This window comes from Monodelphis domestica, chromosome 2 (assembly GCF_027887165.1).
Source record: "Monodelphis domestica isolate mMonDom1 chromosome 2, mMonDom1.pri, whole genome shotgun sequence".
NCBI classification, from domain to species: domain Eukaryota; kingdom Metazoa; phylum Chordata; class Mammalia; order Didelphimorphia; family Didelphidae; genus Monodelphis; species Monodelphis domestica.
In genome coordinates this window covers 531,252,481-531,268,500 of record NC_077228.1, presented here as the reverse complement: position 1 = coordinate 531,268,500, position 16,020 = coordinate 531,252,481, and the positions used below count along the sequence as shown (strand labels likewise).

Below are 16,020 nucleotides of genomic sequence, written 5' to 3'. Positions count from 1 at the left end.
CAACCAGCGCCCGCGCCACGCCCCCGGGTCCGCACTAGCCAATCCTAGAGTGGGAGGGCGGAGCCCGAGGCTTTGGGGGCGCGCTGGGGAGGGGCGGCGGACGCGCGGACGCGCGGGGCGCGGGACGGGAGCGGCGAGCTCATTGGCTGACGGGCGGGACGCGCTCGGGAGCGGAGCGGAGCGCGGCGAGCACGTGGCGCTCGGGCGCAGCCTGCCCACGTGGGGCCTCCTGCCGTCCAGCAGCGGCGGCGGGCGGCGGTAGCGGCAGACATCTTGTGCAAGTTTGGGGGTTTCTGCGAGAGGCTTCTCCAGTCGCTGGCCTCAGTTTCCCCGTCCGCTCCCTGGAGAAATAGGCCTTCCCTACCCCCGGGACCCTCCAGCCTTGGGGGTGGGGGTGGGGCACGGCCCGGAGCCGCAGTTTGTTCGGCTATGCATTATTCGACCTGAGGTTGCCCAGCTTTCAGGGACTCGGCTTCCAGGGTCACAGGACCGAGTGCCCCAGGCTTATCTGTGGGACTCAGTGTGCCCATCTGTACAGAGGGCCCACGGACCCCAAGTCTGCGGAGTTTGAGATCTCTGTGAGCCCCACCTCCAGTGGCCCCTTGCCGTTATTTAGCTGCCACCCCTCCTCCCCCCACTCCCTCCCAGGAACCATACAAATATCACTTACGGGGTCAGGCAATGGAAGGTTACATGTCCAGGGTCACCTAGCCAGGAAATGTCTGAATTCAAATTTGAATCCAGACTCTCCTGTCTTCTGACCTGGCTCCTTTTGGCCCCTATTCTTGTAGGGTCTCACAAGTGAAATTGGAGGCAGATTTTGAACCTGGCTCTTTGCTCAAGGCCAGCCCCACCTTCCAGATTGTGGGCTCTCCCCCAGAGAGGAGGGGTGGGGAAGGTTAGGGGATAGTGACAGCTCTGAGGCTCTAAGGGTTCCTTTGCTCACAACACCCCCACTTTACAGGTGAGCACCCCAACTCACCCAAGGTTAGGGTTCCAGAGTCATTAAGTTGTTGAAAACCTCAGGGGGTCAGAGGGCCAGTCTGGAGTAGCTGAAGCAGATTTCAGAACTGCCCCAAGAGCTTCCCCCCTTCTTTCTACAAGTCTGGCTTGTGGGTCTAGACAGGGCCATGGTACAAGGAACAGGCCAGAAGAGAACCCTAAGAGAGTCCAGAGCTGAAGACCCTGCCTTGGGGTTCTGGGTTCCAAAAACAGTGAGTGGCCCAGGAGATTTTAGCTTGAACTACTCAGTGGGGCTCTCTCCCAGTCCCAGGAAAGCCAAGGAAAGAGGACCAAAGTTCTTAAACTTTCCTCAGTTCTGTACTGTACCCATTTTCCATGGGACAGTTTACAAATGAGCCCAAACTCTTTCTACTTGCCTGAGGCTGTCCCACACCCTTCCCTTCCCTGCCTGGCACATCACCACGCCTGTTTGGTTGTGTCTGACTTTTCCTCTGGGCAAGGATGCTAAAGGGGCTTGCTCGTTTCCTTCCCCAGTGGGCCCTCTGCGGGGCAATCGGAAGTTGAGGGTCAGACCTCAAGGTGACCAAAACCACAGTGTTGAGTCTGACTCTGCCCCTCAGGTAGGAAAAACTTCCTTCCAAGGATTCTCAGAGTTCAAGGATCCAGCCGCCTACTCTAGATTGGGGGTGGGGTGGGGAGCTCATTCTAGAATTCAAAGAGAGGAGGGCCTAGTCCCACAGTGGTCCCTGTGCGAGCTATACCTTTGGAACCAAAATAATGAACAGACGGGATTGCTCAGCCTCTGTCAGCATCCTCAGAAGAACCTTGGAAAAGGGGGCCGCTGGGCTGCAAAGGCACAACTGTTCTGATTTTCTGAAGAGGAAAGAGAACAAACAGAGTCTGCAAAACAGGCTGAGGAGCGCAACTTTGCCTCCTGGCAAGAATCTAGAATGATTTATTAAAGGGTTAAACCTCAAGAAGGGCCAGTGGAGCTTCAGCAAAAACAAGGCGAGCCACCCTGGCTGGGGTTTCCTTTTGTGATCTTTTTACCAGACTGGCAGGTCAATGGATTTTTGCATCATATTCCATTGGCTAATGTTATTCTTATGCAAACTCGAGTCTAATCCACACTTATGTTTTATGCCTTCTGTTTTCAAGCATTGGGCATGTGAAGGAAGGCTAAGTGGAGTGGGGAGACCACATGCAAACCTCAGTGTCCAAACAAGCTACGGACAGCGAACGCGGAGAGAAGATGGGACAGAGCCTTTCACTGAAAGTGGGATTGGAGGGAGAAAGAGTAGTGGAGAGAGGAGGGTGGTGCCCAGTGTCAAAGACTGCAGGGACGGCAAGATGGAGTTGGACTGAGAAAGGGTCATTCCACAGAGCAAGGTCATTAGTCCTCTTAAAAGTGAGAAAAGGAAAGCGAGGTACTTGGTATGGATGCCCCTGAAGGGTTCGGGTAAATCAGGGAGGGCTTTTCGGAGGATGGAGAGAAATGGGGGCAGAGGTGTGCTGGGGCCAGCTCTGACACCATTAAATTTTCAGTGGGAACATTTGCCCCTGGGAAATTGTTACAAATCAGGGCTTGTGAGCAGACTGAAAAGCGTGGTTTGTTTTTAAATCCTTACTTTCCTACTTAGTAACCATTCTATGGCAGAAAGGCAAAGGCTAGGCAGAGTTAAGTGACCTGCCCAGCGTCACATAGCTAGGAAGTGTGAAGCCACATTTGAACCCAGATCCTTCCCACTCCAGGCTTGGTGCTCTATCCATTGTGCCATCTAGCCGCCCCCTAGATTTAGTTTTAATAATGCTGATTGTGATAAAAAATGTAGCCTGCCTTACATTTTTTTCCTCTGAAGAAACGATTTCTAAACGTGCATAGGGCTTGAATTATTGTTCTGTTGTCTAGACTTAAGAAAGTTTTTTACGAATGCAGATCATGCTTAAAAATGGGTCTTGCTTTCCATTTTTCCCCTGGAGAGAGTTTTTTCCAGCATTTTCCAACATTTCCCAGCACCCCCCGCATGGGTGTGTTTGTAGGCGAGGGACAGGAAAAGGTTGAAGACCAGAAAGGAGAGCAAGAAGTGGGCTCAGTGCTAGCGTGGCCAGGTGGAAATTCTAGAAATTCCCCAGCAGTTAAGGCCACACTCTTCACAATGGCAATATTTTCTTTATATTGGCAACACGGCCATGACCTTCCCTCTGCCACTGACATCCTGGCTCCTGACTGCCGTTGAGAGGGCCGCCATCTCTTCAGCTCCACTGGATCCCAGTCCTGGAGTCTTCCCGGCCTCTTTCCTCTCCGTCACCTGCCCCCACCTTATTGACGACCTCCAGGATGACGCCTCTCCCTCCATCTCATGTCTCCCCTTCTCCCCACTTCTTTCCATGCTAACAGCCCCCCCCATCACCTTCCATTTAAGCTGCTCTAATAACCCCCCCCCCAGCCATTCTCCACACAGCTGCTCCCGGTGGTCTTCCCGAGGCACAGGCCCTACTGCATTCAAGAGCTCATACTGGCTTTTAGAATCCAAAGGCTTCCCATGTGCCAAGTACCATGGCTGGGGGAGAGGCGTGCTTGAGCAAAAGGGGGCAAAAGGGTCTCTGCCCTCAAAGAGCTCACCACCGATGGATGGGGGCACAATCGAGAAAAAGAGGGGAAACTCCCCAGAGGGCTTGGGAGAAGCTTCTAAGAAGTTGGGATGTTAGAGGCCAGTAAGTAGAGGTGGGAATGGGGGACAGTTCCAGAGACAAGAGAGGGAGGGCCAGGCTCACTGGGCTAGGACATGAGGTTTAAGAACACTGGAAAGGATGGGGGCAGCTGGGTAGCTCAGTGGATGGAGAGCCAGGCTAGAGACGGGAGGTCCTAGGTTCAAATGTGGCCTCAGACACTTCCCAGCGGTGTGACCCTGGCCAAGTCACTTGACCGCCATTGCCTAGCCCTGACCACTGCTCTGCCTTGGTTCCAAGATGGAAGGTGAGGGTTCAAACAAACACTGGAAAGGCAAGAGGGGCAGATGCCAAACAATTTTGTCTTTGATCCTGGAGGCCGTAGGGAGCCGCTGGAATTTACTGTGCAGGAGAGGACGTTGCAGAGAACACGTTAGGAAAATCACTTTGGTGGCTGGACAGGAGTGGGGAAGAGTCCCGAGATGGGCCGGCCCCAGCAGCTATTGGAATAGTCCAACCCAAATTCAGTACAAACTCCACAACCCCCCGCCCTTTCTGGGCTTCTTACACATCCCTCCTTTCACACACTCTATGTAATCCACCCTTGCTGTTTCTCTCCTACTGTGTCATCTCCCATCACCATGCCTTTGCGTAGGCGGCCCTTTGCCTGAAATGCTCTCCCTCCTCATTTCTGGCTGCCACCCGGCCCCCTACCCATGGGCAAGTCCCTCCCAGCTCAATTCAGATGCCTGACGCTTGCTTTCCCCTCCTCCCCAGTTTGTATTTAGCGCCCCCTTTGCTTGCTCCCGGAGGGCAGAGGATTCTTCTATTCCCAGAATACAGATCGAGCCATCCTGGCTTGCCTTGCTTGAGGACCAGGGCAGGACGGGCTGGAGCGGACAGCCTCCAGGCAGGATCCCAAAGGGCACTCCCTACCAGGGACACCCACTTCCCCGCGGGCCCACGAACGAGCCGGGGCCGAGGGGACGCCCTCCCTTCTCCACTCAGACCGCTGAGCTCCCAGCTGGAATCCCACCTCCTCCGGGAAGCCTTCCTTCATCCATGATCTCCCCTGGACGGGGCAGAAAGCTTGCTTTGTAGCCTGACAATTGTCTGCATGAGGAGCTCCAGGGCAGGGACTGCCTCTGGCCTCTTTGTATCTGAGGCCCTCAGCCCGGTGCCTGGCACAGGGAGGCCGCTAATGAATGGTACCTGATGGATGGATGGAATTGCTGCTTACTCAGGCATGCCTCCCCCTGGAAAAGGCCAGCTCGGCCCAGGAGGGGGGACCTTCGGAGGGGCCGCCGCGGGCCCAGGCACTGGGTCAAAGAAAAGCGAGGGGTCCGGGGCCTGCGCCACCTCTGGGTAGAGGGAGGCCAGGCCGGCAGCCAGGCCTGACACCAAGTGGCCAGCCTGGGCCATAAGGTGGGCGACGGGGCCTGCGGCATTGTGGGTTAGCCGGGGGATGCAGAAAGATTCCCAGCGAGCTCTGCTCCCCCTCCCCCTCCCCCACATCCTCGAACTCTCGGGGAAGCCAGTGTACAGGACTTCAGAGCTGGCCTCATGGCGGTGCCCCCGTTCGGCCCATTCGGCCTCTGGGCGAAGGGCTTCAGACCTCTCCAAGGGGCAGCCGGGTGGCTCCGTGGATAGACAGCCAGGCCTAGAGACGGGAAGTCCTGGGTTCCGATCCCGCCTCAGTGGCTGCTAGCTGTGAGGCCCTGGACAAGTCACTGAATGCCTGCCTAGCCTGACCACTCTGGTGCCGTCGGGTTTGCCAGACAGCTGGCGCATCCACGGGTGCCTCTCCCAGCCTTACTCGGCCGACCTTTCTGAGCCCAACTCCAAGACTTTACCTTTATCCTCACGGGATTTCGCTGTGTGTCCGCCTCCGCCTGCCGCTCTGTCTGTCCAGATCTTTGGGGATCCCGACTGCCCCCCCCACGTCGGTGTCCTCGGGGTACTCGGGATGAGATCTTTGGGGGGGGCGGGGGGGGACGGGCTAAAAGCGTGGCTGAAGGGAAGAGGGCGGAGAGGCCCGGCAGGACAGGGCAGGAAGGCCTGCAGTCAGGCTCATCTGGCCATCCGACTTCTCACCCACAGGTGCCGCCTCGACCCCCTTTTTCCAGTTGAGGAAACTGAGGCAGACGGGGTGCAGGGACTTGCCCAGGGTCACACCAGTCACCAAGTCTGCCCCATTCCAGCTGGACCAGCTCCCAAGGAAGAGCTGCCCACAGAGGGGCAGCCCCGCCCCCCTCCCCAGCCCAGGAAGCCTTAAAGGGCCAGGCGCCCAGTCTGGGGACTCCCCCTTCCTGAGGGAGGAGGCAAAGGCGTCCCTTCAGAAGGCTTTGGAGATGGTTATCCTGGTTATTTACGGAAACCCTCCCTTCTGGGCCAAAGGGCTGGGCAGTGGGGGTCAAATGACTTGCCCAGGGACACCCAGCTAGGAAGTGCCTGAGGCCCCATTCGAACCCAGGACCTCCCATCTCTGGGTGTGACTCTCCATCCACTGAGCCCCTGGGCTGCCCCTGGAGAAGATTATTACTCAAAGAGAGAAGAGCCCGGGCGGCCTTCAGCTATCCGAGGGCCTCAGTTTCCTGGCCTGGCCTTGGGGGAGGAGGGGGCGGAAGTCCCAGAAACGCCCGGAGGCCTGAGGTCTAGAAAGGCTTCCTCCAGGCCAGGCCAGTGCTGGGCGGCCTCCACTCTTCCCGGCCTTCCTGGGGGCTCCGAGCCTTCCGGCCACTTTGCCCAGCAGCCCCTTTTCCTGATGTGCCGGAGGCAGCCTGCTCTGGGCCTCCTCCTGCCTGGCCCCTCCCCCACACCAGCCCTCCTCATCACTGGCCTCAGCTGATCCCTATAGCCTCAATGACGGGCAGAACAGGTGCCTCAGCTCCAGGGAGCCCCCAGGCCTGGGGTCTGCCATGGATGTAGCAGAGCCGGGCAGGCGGCCCCCTTCCCCCCCCTCCCCCCCCTCCCCCGGCCAGGCACAGGAGACAGAGGGGAGCCCCCGCAGATGGACAGACGGACGCATGGCCTGGCTCAGAGGGGCCGCCCTCGCCCCTGCAGAGCTGGCCCAGGTTTCTCTTCGGGGGGGGGGGGGTCTGCCCATTGGGACGCCCGGCCTCGGGGCCTTTGTCCCCCCCAGCCGCTGGCTCATCTCTCAGACTCCGGGTTGGCCAACCAGCCCTTTGTCTCCCCGACGAGTGTCCCCCAAAGCAAGGACTGAAGGCACGTGGTCTGGCCTCTGCCTGCCTCAGTTTACAGAGGAAGAAAAGAGAATCCCATCGAGACTGACCCACCTGCCCACGGTGGCAGAGCTTCTCAGCGGCAGCCTCAGGACTTGAACCCAAGACTTCGGGCTCTGGGCCCACCCCCTTCCCTCTTGAGGTTCCTCAGGCTCCCAGGTCAGCAGAGGCCCTGCTTAGAGGCCCTGCCAGGAAGGAGGAGCCCGAGAAGGCTTCCTCCTTTCTGGGGTTGGGGGGCCCTTCACCCCCCCCCTGTACAGGAGAGGCCCCCGGGGGGGCGGGAGGGGGGGGTCTCGTCTCCTCTGGAGGAAGGTTCGGGCCTCCTCTATGTGCCCACATTCACACCCGCTTTGGGGAAAAGGAAGAGGAAGCAATGACAGCTAGCAGAGGGCAGCCGCCCCCAGCACAGGCTGAGGAGGGGTCAAGGCTGCTCCTCACAGTCTCTGGGGCCATCTTGGAGGGCGGCTCCACTCGCTGCACAGACCCCCCCCCCCCCCCCCCCCCCGTGCGGGGCCCATCGTTCAGTCGGTCTGACTCTGGGACCCCCACGTGGGCTCTTCTTGGCAGAGATCCGGAGGGGCTTGTCCTGTCCTTCTCCAGCTCATTGGACAGAGGAGGAAATGGAGGCCAACGGGGAGAAAGGACTGGACCAGGGTCACACAGCTAGGAAGTGTCTGAGGCCACATTTGAACTGGGGTCCTCCTGACTCTAGGTCTGGCGCGTCTTCCCTGAACCAGCTACCTCCCCCAGGAAGCAAAGTAGAGGCAAAATAGTCCCACCATTTGTTTTTTACAAATGGGGAAACTGAGGCCCAGGGACAGGAAAAGGTCTTGCCAGAGTACAGCCTGGAGTGCCCTGACTCACAAGTCCACGCTCTTTGCGTGAAGCCAGGCAGAGGCTGCTGCGGCTCCTCTTGGCCTTCCACTGGGGTTCCCAAAGCCCTGGAGGTGGAGGCCATCAGGGGAAGGAACCCTCCTGAATGGGTCTCGGGCCTGGGCAAGGGGAGACCCGGCCCTGGGAGACTTCCTTCCTCTGCCTCCCCAAACAGGTCCCCACTCCGAGCCCGCTGAGCGCTTCCTCTCTTGGGGGACGGACACCCCCTCCCGAGTGATCGGAAACTGCTTGGTGACGTTCTCGGTCCAGTGACTCAGACCGAAACCCTCCTGCATCTCGGAGAACCAGCGTGGTTCTGGGGAAAGAACACGGACTTTCCGGGTAGTGGATCCAGGTTCAAGTCCTGCGCCTGGGCGACCTTAGGAAATGAAAGGACGTCCCCGGGCCTCCTCTGTGAGACGGGGAAGTCTGGCTGCAGGGCAGGCGCCCGTGCCAGCCAGGTGCCACCAGGTGGCGTTTACAGGTCCGTTTAGGAGCTGCAGAAACTAGGGAGGAAGTTGTGGGGAGCCCGAAGGCAGCCCGGGGCCTCTGGGGAAACGTGTTTAGGGGGCCCAGCAAGCACCTGGGCAGCCATGGGCGGGCCAGGAACCCTGAGTGCTGGGCTCTGCCCACGTGTCCCAGTCAAGAGACCAGGACTGAGCTCTGAATCCTGCTTCAGACTCCTGTGTGACCTTGGACCAGTCACTTCCCAGCGCCCTGCTCTCCTTCCAGCTCGGCCCAGTGGGGGATCTGGGTCCTGATCCAGGCGTGTGTCCAGGACAGAGACTGGAGGAACTGGCCCTTCAGGAGCCTCCCCGGGGCTGGGCCCCTCCTCCCCAGAGCCCCTTCAGTCCAACAGCCCATCCTGGCTCCCAGCAGACCTGCAGATGCCGCTCAGCAGGATGCATCCTGCATCCCGCTGCTGCCACACGGGCCAGGAGCTGAGCCCAGATGCCAGAGTCTGAGGACCTGGTTCGGATCAGCCTCAGACACTCACCCTTGGGTGGCCTTGCACCAGTGATTTAACCTCCCCAGCCTCAGTTTCCCCATCTGTCCAAACAGGAAGAAAGACAAGTGTGGGGAACAGATGGCAGCGCGGTTGGTGGGTCAGGAACATTGGGAGGGGGTTAAGGGGAAAGAAGGCTGGAAGCCAGAGAGGGCACAGGATGGCTCTCAGCCCCTGCAGAGGAGTTTGTATTTTACTCTAACGGGGAGTCCCAAAAAGCCCTTTTTTTCTTCCAATTTTTCCTTTTTCATGCCGGGTCATGTGATGAGCAACATTTCTGAGCAAATCCCAACCTTCCATCTTTGGGTCAGTCCTGGGGATTGGGTCCAAGGCAGTGACTTGTCTGAGGCCACATTTGAACCCAGGACCTCCCAGTCTAGGATTGGCTCTGTATCCACAGAGTCCCCTGGTTGTACCCCCATCAGTAAGTTTTTGGTTTTTTTAACCCTCAATTTCCATCTTAGAATCAATACTGCATACTAGCTCCAAGGCAGAAGAGTGGTAAAGGCTAAGCAATGGGGGGTCAAGTGACTTGCCCAGGGTCACCCAGCTGGGAAGTGTCTGAGGCCAGATTTGAACCCAGGACCTCCCATCTCTAGGCCTGGCTCTCAATCCACTGAACTACCCAGCTTCCCCCCATCAGTAAGTTTTTAAAGAGACCTGGGTAGCCTCTTTTTCATATTTCCCGGAGACTCAGCCAGATGACAGTCCAGATCCCAAAAGATCCTGACAGCCTGGCCCAGGCCAAGTTGAGGATCTGCTTTGTCAGGGATCAACGTGAAGCATCCCACTTGGGTGTGTGAAGATGGGACTGACTCCCCTTGCCTGCTTTTAAATTTAATCAACCAAAAGCATAGACACCCCACTTAACACTAAGTAGGGGAGGTCCTCAAGCCACTTATAAAGTGGGTGACAACTCCAGAAGCAAATGTTAAGACTGCAATTGGTCCCCATAAAGTGGAGGAAGGGACAGGAAGTGATGCGGGAAAAGGACTATAAAAGATGAGGAACTTCCTGGGCAAGAGGTCTTCGTCCTGAATTTTCAGGTTAGATGATCTCCTTCAGGAGACTTTGTTCAGTCTTTGGCTTCACTTGGTCCTGGGACTGTGGCTCTTGGACTGCCTCTGGCAAGATGGCTCCTGGATCTCCTCCCTTTGGAGCTTCGCCCAGGGGAGGGAGAAGCTGACCCTCCTTTCCTGGCTTCTGGAGAGATTAGCTCCAGAAGTCTCCCCATCTTGGAGGAGGCCTAAACTGACCCTACTTTCCTGGCTTCTGGAGAGATTAGCTCCAGAAAAGCCTCCCCTTCTTGGAGGAGGCCTAAACTGACCCCCCTTTCCTGGCTTCTGGAGAGATTAGCTCCAGAGAGGCCTCCCCTTCTTGGAGGGGGCCTTGTGGGTTGAGCCCTTGCTTAATTCACCGCCAAGTCCTTTGGCTCAGGGGTTAAACTAGCCTTGCAAGGGTTGAGCAGGAGACTGGAGCAACATTTAGGGTGATAAGCTGGTCTTCTTACTCTACCCTCTTCCACATTTCTCTGCTTTCACTTGTCCTACCTCTTTGTAAACAAAGCTGCTAAAAGTCGATTTGACTTGGGCTGTATTAATTTTTAAATTGGCGACCACACTATTATCTTAGAATTCTTATATATTTAGGCCAACTATAAAATTGAATTCCTTACAGGTGCGAAACATCCACTGCAGAAACACGCAGAATGGGGGAAGAGAGAGACACAGCTAGACGATTTTGTTGTTGTCACAGTCATTTCCCCATTTGGGGTTTTCCTGGCAAAGATACTGGAGTGGTTTACTATTTCCCTCTCCAGCTCATTTTACAGATGAAGAAACTGAGGCAAGCAGGATAAAGTGACTTGCCCAGGGTCACCTCGCTAATAAGTACCTGAGGCTGGATTTGCACTCTGATCTTCCTGACTCCAGCCCCAGCTCTCTTTCCACTGTACCACCAAAGATCTGGGGATCTTAGTGGCCTCCAAGCTCACTATCCGTCCTTACTGCTACATGTCAGCAGCGATGCTAATTTGGTCTTGGACACGTTACTAGAAGTAAATGTTTATGGTGAGGCTTCAGTCTCCTCCCCATTTTAGGAGGTCCCCCCAAAAGTGAGAACCCCTTGAGCCGGGGCTGGTGAGGGGACTGGGAGCTAGACTGTCTGAGATGCAGTGGAAAGCCCCCAGACACTTCCCCTCCGGCGATTTCCAGGGTTGGCCATTGGCCTCAAGTGAACCCACAATGAATGATGTCTCGTTTCTGTGTTGTGTCCTAGAAGTAGAGAATATTAGAGAGGAATGAGGAAGGAAAATGCCAGTGAGAGCGTACCCCACGTCCCCCCCCAGGGGCTCCCACCTCTGCAACTAAGGGGGTGTCTGCAATGTCCGAAACACCTGGACTGGTCCTTCTAGTCCCAGAGGGCAGAGTTGGCTGTGAGCCCAGGAAGTGGGTCTGGGGTCCCCAGGAGGAAGGACTGAAGGGGCCGCCCTCCCCTGGGCTGTCAAAGGGACTTCTCTAGGGCCAAGTCTGACCGGGTCACCCCCCTGCTCCATTAAGTCCCTCCTGTGGCTCCCTATTGCCTCCAGGACTAAATCCTCTGTCTGACATTCGAGGCTCTTCATGACCGGCCCCTACCTTTTCAGTGGGTCTTCCCACGCCCACTATGTGCTCTTCCATCCAGTGACACAGCTCTCCTGGCTGCTCCTGGCTCAGGAGCCTCCATCTCCCACCTCTGGGCACCTTCCCCGGCTGTGCCTCCTGCCTCCTCTCCGGCTCCTGGCTAGCATCCTGCCTTCCTCTAGAAGATATTCCCGGTCCTTCGTGTTGGACCCCCGCCCTGAGGCCGCCTCAGCTCGCCGCCTCTGTCTTGTCTGGGCTGAAAAGGGCACCCCGAGATCTCTGGCCTGAACATGTGCCCATCGGCACCAGGAGAACGGGGGGGGGGGCGCTCTGTGGGCAAGGACGCCCGGGGAAGAGCGAAAAAGGGGTCCGGGGATGGGCTGACCCTTAATCCTTAATGGAATGGACTGTCCACACAGCAGCTGGGAGGCGCACAGAGGACCTGATGGACACCCACCAGCTCTGTGACCCTGGGCAAGTCACGTCATCTCACTGCCTGCCTCAGTTTCTTCATCTGTAAAATGGGGGTCAGAAAAGCATCTGCCCCCGCGGTTGTTCCGAAGACCTTGCAAAGTACCTGGCACACAGTAGTGCCTGATGCCCGCTTCCTTCTCTTCCTTCCTCCTCCTCTATGAGAGGTTGGCCCGGAGGACCACCGACCTCTTCTTCCGTCTCTAGCCGGGAGAGCTCGGGGTCCCTGCCGGGCCCCTTCTTCAGGGGCGGGCTTGGGGCAGATGAGGGAGCAGAGGCAGCCCGGCCTGGGGCCTCCTCCCCCCCGGCAGGCCCAGGGCCCGGCGGAAAGCTTCTCGGAAGCGGCTGGACAGAAGGCTGTAGAGCACGGGGTTGGCGGCCGAGCTCAGGTAGAAGAAGATGCCCGACGCCACGTGCACGTACTCGAAGGCCTGCAGCAGCTCCTCCGTCCAGTGGGACACGCAGCTCCACATGAGGCGGTCCACGTGGAACGGGGCCCAGCAGACCCCGAACACCACGACCAGCACAACTGCAAGACAGAGACCCCCGGGGTGAGCCGAGGGGGCCCAGACCCCGGCGGCCAGCGTCGGTGTGACCCCTGCGAAGCCCGGAAATGTGGGTGTCTTCGCTAGCTCGGACCCTAGCCACCTCTGGGGCCTCAGTTTCCCCATATCTCTGACCTCAGCCGCCTCTGGGGCCTCAGTTTCCCCATCTGTAAAACCAGAGGGTCAGGCTCAGAGGCCTCAAAGGGACCTTAGCTGCCTCTGGGGCCTCAGTTTCCCCATATCTCTGACCTCAGCCACCTCTGGGGCCTCAGTTTCCCCATCTGTAAAACCAGAGGGTCCACCTCAGTGGCCTCAAAGGGACCCAGCTGCCTCTGGGGACTCAGTTTCCCCATCTGTAAAACCAGAGGGTCAGGCTCAGAGGCCTCAAAGGGACCTTAGCCGCCTCTGGGGCCTCAGTTTCCCCATATCTCTGACCTCAGCCACCTCTGGGGCCTCAGTTTCCCCATCTGTAAAACCAGAGGGTCTGCCTCAGAGGCCTCAAAGGGACCCAGCTGTCTCTGGGGCCTCAGTTTCCCCATCTGTAAAACCAGAGGGTCCACCTCAGTGGCCTCAAAGGGACCCAGCTGCCTCTGGGGCCTCAGTTTCCCCATCTGTAAGACCAGAGGGTCAGGCTCTGGGGCCTCAGTTTCCCCATCCAGCCGGAGGGGGGTGGCTCGGCACTCACACAGCATCTTGGTCACGCGGCCCCGGGGGTGCCGCTGGGCCGGCAGGGGCCTCCCCGGGGCCCAGAGGCGCCGCTCCCTTCGCTCCCTTCGCAGCCGCAGGCCGATGAGCAGGTAGAGGGTGCCCAGGACGGCCATGGGCAGGCCAAAGAAGAGCAGGGCCGTGGCGTGCACGACGAGGCGGTAGAGGGGCCGCGGGCGCACCAGGGTGCAGAGGGCCGAGTGCGGCACCACGCCGCGGCCCGGCACCTCCAGCTCGCGGATGCCGTGCAGGCTGGTGTTGGGCAGCGCGCAGAGCAGCGCCGCGGCCCACACGCCGCCGATGACCCGGCGGGCGCGCGCCCTCGTGAGCAGCGCGCGGGCGCGCAGCGGGTGCGCCACGGCCACGTAGCGCTCCACGCCCAGCGCGGTGACGGTGAGCACGGAGGCCAGGCACACGGCCTCGAAGAGCAGCGTGCGGAAGAGGCAGCCGCCGGCGCCCAGCGGGAAGGGGTAGTTGTGGCGCAGCTCGTACAGCTCCAGCGGCATCCCCAGCAGCAGCAGCAGCAGGTCGGCCGCGGCCAGGCTGAGCAGGTAGAGGTTGGTGGCAGTGCGCAGGGCGCGGTGCCGCGTGATGACCAGGCACGTGAGGGCGTTGCCGGCCGCGCCCACTGCGAAGATCAGCGCGTAGGCGGCGCAGATGGGCGCGAAGAGCGCGCTCTGCGGGGGGCCCAGGTACTTGAGCCGCAGCTCCTCCGCCGTCAGGTTCCAGTCCTCGGGGTCAAAGGGGTCCCCGCCGTCGCCGCTCCCGTTACAGAGCGGGGGGCTGCCCGGGCCGGCCGCAGACACGGCCATGGCGGGGTGAGAGCCGCTGAGCGAGGCCTGTGGAGAAGGGAGGGGTCGGGAGCCGGAACCTGGGTTCGAATCTCGGCCCTGCCGTCTGCTCCCTGGGTGGCCTTGGGCAGAGGAGGTCACGTCCCCGAGCCTCAGTTTCCTCCTCTGTAAAAGGAGGGTCGGGCTGGACAGGGACGGCCTCTGGGGTCTCTGAGTGACCCTGGCCAAGTCCCTTCATCGCAGCCAGCCTCTGCCTGACTCAGGCTCCGGGTTCTGGGCAGCCAGAGGGCTCCCCGGGGACAGAGAGCCCGTCAGGGAGACACCCCTCTGCGTGTGCCCTGGACAAGCCACCCGTCCCAGCCAGCGCAGGCACACAGTAGGAGCCAAATAGGGGCTCGGGCCTTCCTTCCTTCCTTCCTGCAGCCGGTGGGCTGCCATGTGGATCGCAGAGGAGTCCTCTGGGGGCCCTTCCCGGCTCTGCCCTCGGGGCTCCCCTCAAAAACCAGGGGGTGGCCAAGGGGGGCCCCCCGGAGTCGGGCCCGAGTTCTAATCCAGCCTCAGCGAGCACAGGAGGCACGGGGTGACCAACCCTGGGGCTCCTGGGATTCCAGATGCTGGCTCTGTGCCTTGGGGGGCCCTTCAAGTCCCCCCCCCCCGTTAACGGAGGGGGACAGCGAGGGGGCACCAAGGGCCAGTCCGACCTCAGACACTTCCTAGGGGTGGCCCTGGGCATCACTTCACCTGGGGGGGGCTTCCTCCAGGCTCCGCCCGGGGCCCCCCCAAAGTTTCCTTCCAGCTGCCAGCCTGGAAGACGCGGGGCGGCTCAGGGCGAGCCTGCCTGAGCCCGCCTCCTCCTCCGGGACGCCCGCAGCACCGCCCGTGCTTACCGTGCGGCTCCGTCCCGTGCGCGCCCGGGTGCTGCGGCTGGAGAGAGACCCCGGCGCGACCCTCCGGATAGACGGGGAGGACCTGCCCGGCCCCTCCCCCTCAGGGCGCGCCGCCGTCTCGCGCTCGCTCCCGAGGCGGAATCACGGTCCAGCCCTTTCGCCGCGGTGTGGGGCGGCTGTGCGGCGTGCCGGGCGCGGTGCCCGCCGGGTGCTCGAGGGCACAGAAGCGGCCGATCAAGGAGCCGCCCTTCCAGGGGGCAAGGCCCCGGGAGCCTCGGCAGCCCGGCCCATCCGGGAAGGCTTCTCGGAGGAGGCGGGAACCTGAAAGAAAGCCTGGCAGGAGGGGAGAGGTGCAGGCTGGAGCCCGCCCGGGGCCAAAGATGAAAGGGGGGGGCAGGGCTGGGGGGAGGGGAGGGACCCGAGCGCGGATGAAAGTGAAAGCCAGAGGGGAAACCACTGGGCCAGGGTCACACAGTAAGTTGGGAGGGGCTGCGAGCTCCAGATCCTGCCCCCTTTCTGCCCCTCCAGCCTCGGCAGTGAATGTACTCAGAGCCCGCAGGCAGCAAAACTGAGCTTCCAGACTTCCCCTCTGGACCTCTGCGCATGGTCTGGACAGTTCCCAATGAGAAAGACTGGAATGAGCATTTATGGAGCACCTACTGTGTACCAGGCACTGCGCCAAACACTACAAGCACGCTCTCATTGGGGCCTCAAAACGTCCCTGAGAAGTAGACGTTATGCCATTTTACAGTTGAGGAAATTGAGGCAAACAGGTGAAGTGACTTGGCCAGGGTCACCCAGCTGGGAAGTGCCTGAGGTCACATTTGAACCCAGGACCTCCTGCCTCTATGGCTGTCCCCTCCTACTCTTCCTGATGAAGGCTCCTAACGAGGAGGAGGAAGGGATAACTGGGGGCTGGGGGGAGAGTCCCACTTGCCTGCTGCTCAGGACCTAAAGATGTCCCGTCAGCTCTGTAGGAAGCCCAGTCCAAGCCCTCCCTCCCAGAATCCTCCGGGGCTCCTCTGCCCTCTCCACCGCTGCATTGGAGCCCTCCCTCCCCATCTCTGCCTCTGTTTCCCTGAGCTCAAGCCCTCCCTCCCTCGTCTCCACCTTGTCTCCTGCCTCAGAATGGGGTCTCCTGGACACCACAAATCCCCAGCGCAGGCCCAGCGCACAGTAGGTGCTTCATGAGCCTCCCCGTCCGGCCCGGCTGCCCGCAGCCTCCTCCAGCTCTCTGGCCGCCCGC

The 16,020-nt window shown here is 59.8% G+C and overlaps 1 protein-coding gene across 1 annotated transcript; it reads right to left on the bottom strand.

Annotated features, from left to right (window-relative positions):
- Positions 1–9,575: 9,575 nt before the first annotated feature.
- NMUR1 (neuromedin U receptor 1) lies at positions 9,576–14,171 on the bottom strand. Its single transcript, XM_007486078.2, has 3 exons — positions 13,077–14,171; positions 11,391–12,375; positions 9,576–11,027 (listed from the first exon to the last, which is right to left on the bottom strand). The coding sequence occupies exons 1-2, from the start codon at positions 13,906–13,908 to the stop codon at positions 12,089–12,091; spliced, it is 1,119 nt and encodes a 372-aa protein (XP_007486140.1). The 5' UTR covers positions 13,909–14,171; the 3' UTR covers positions 9,576–11,027; positions 11,391–12,088.
- Between the last annotated feature and the right edge of the window lie 1,849 nt (positions 14,172–16,020).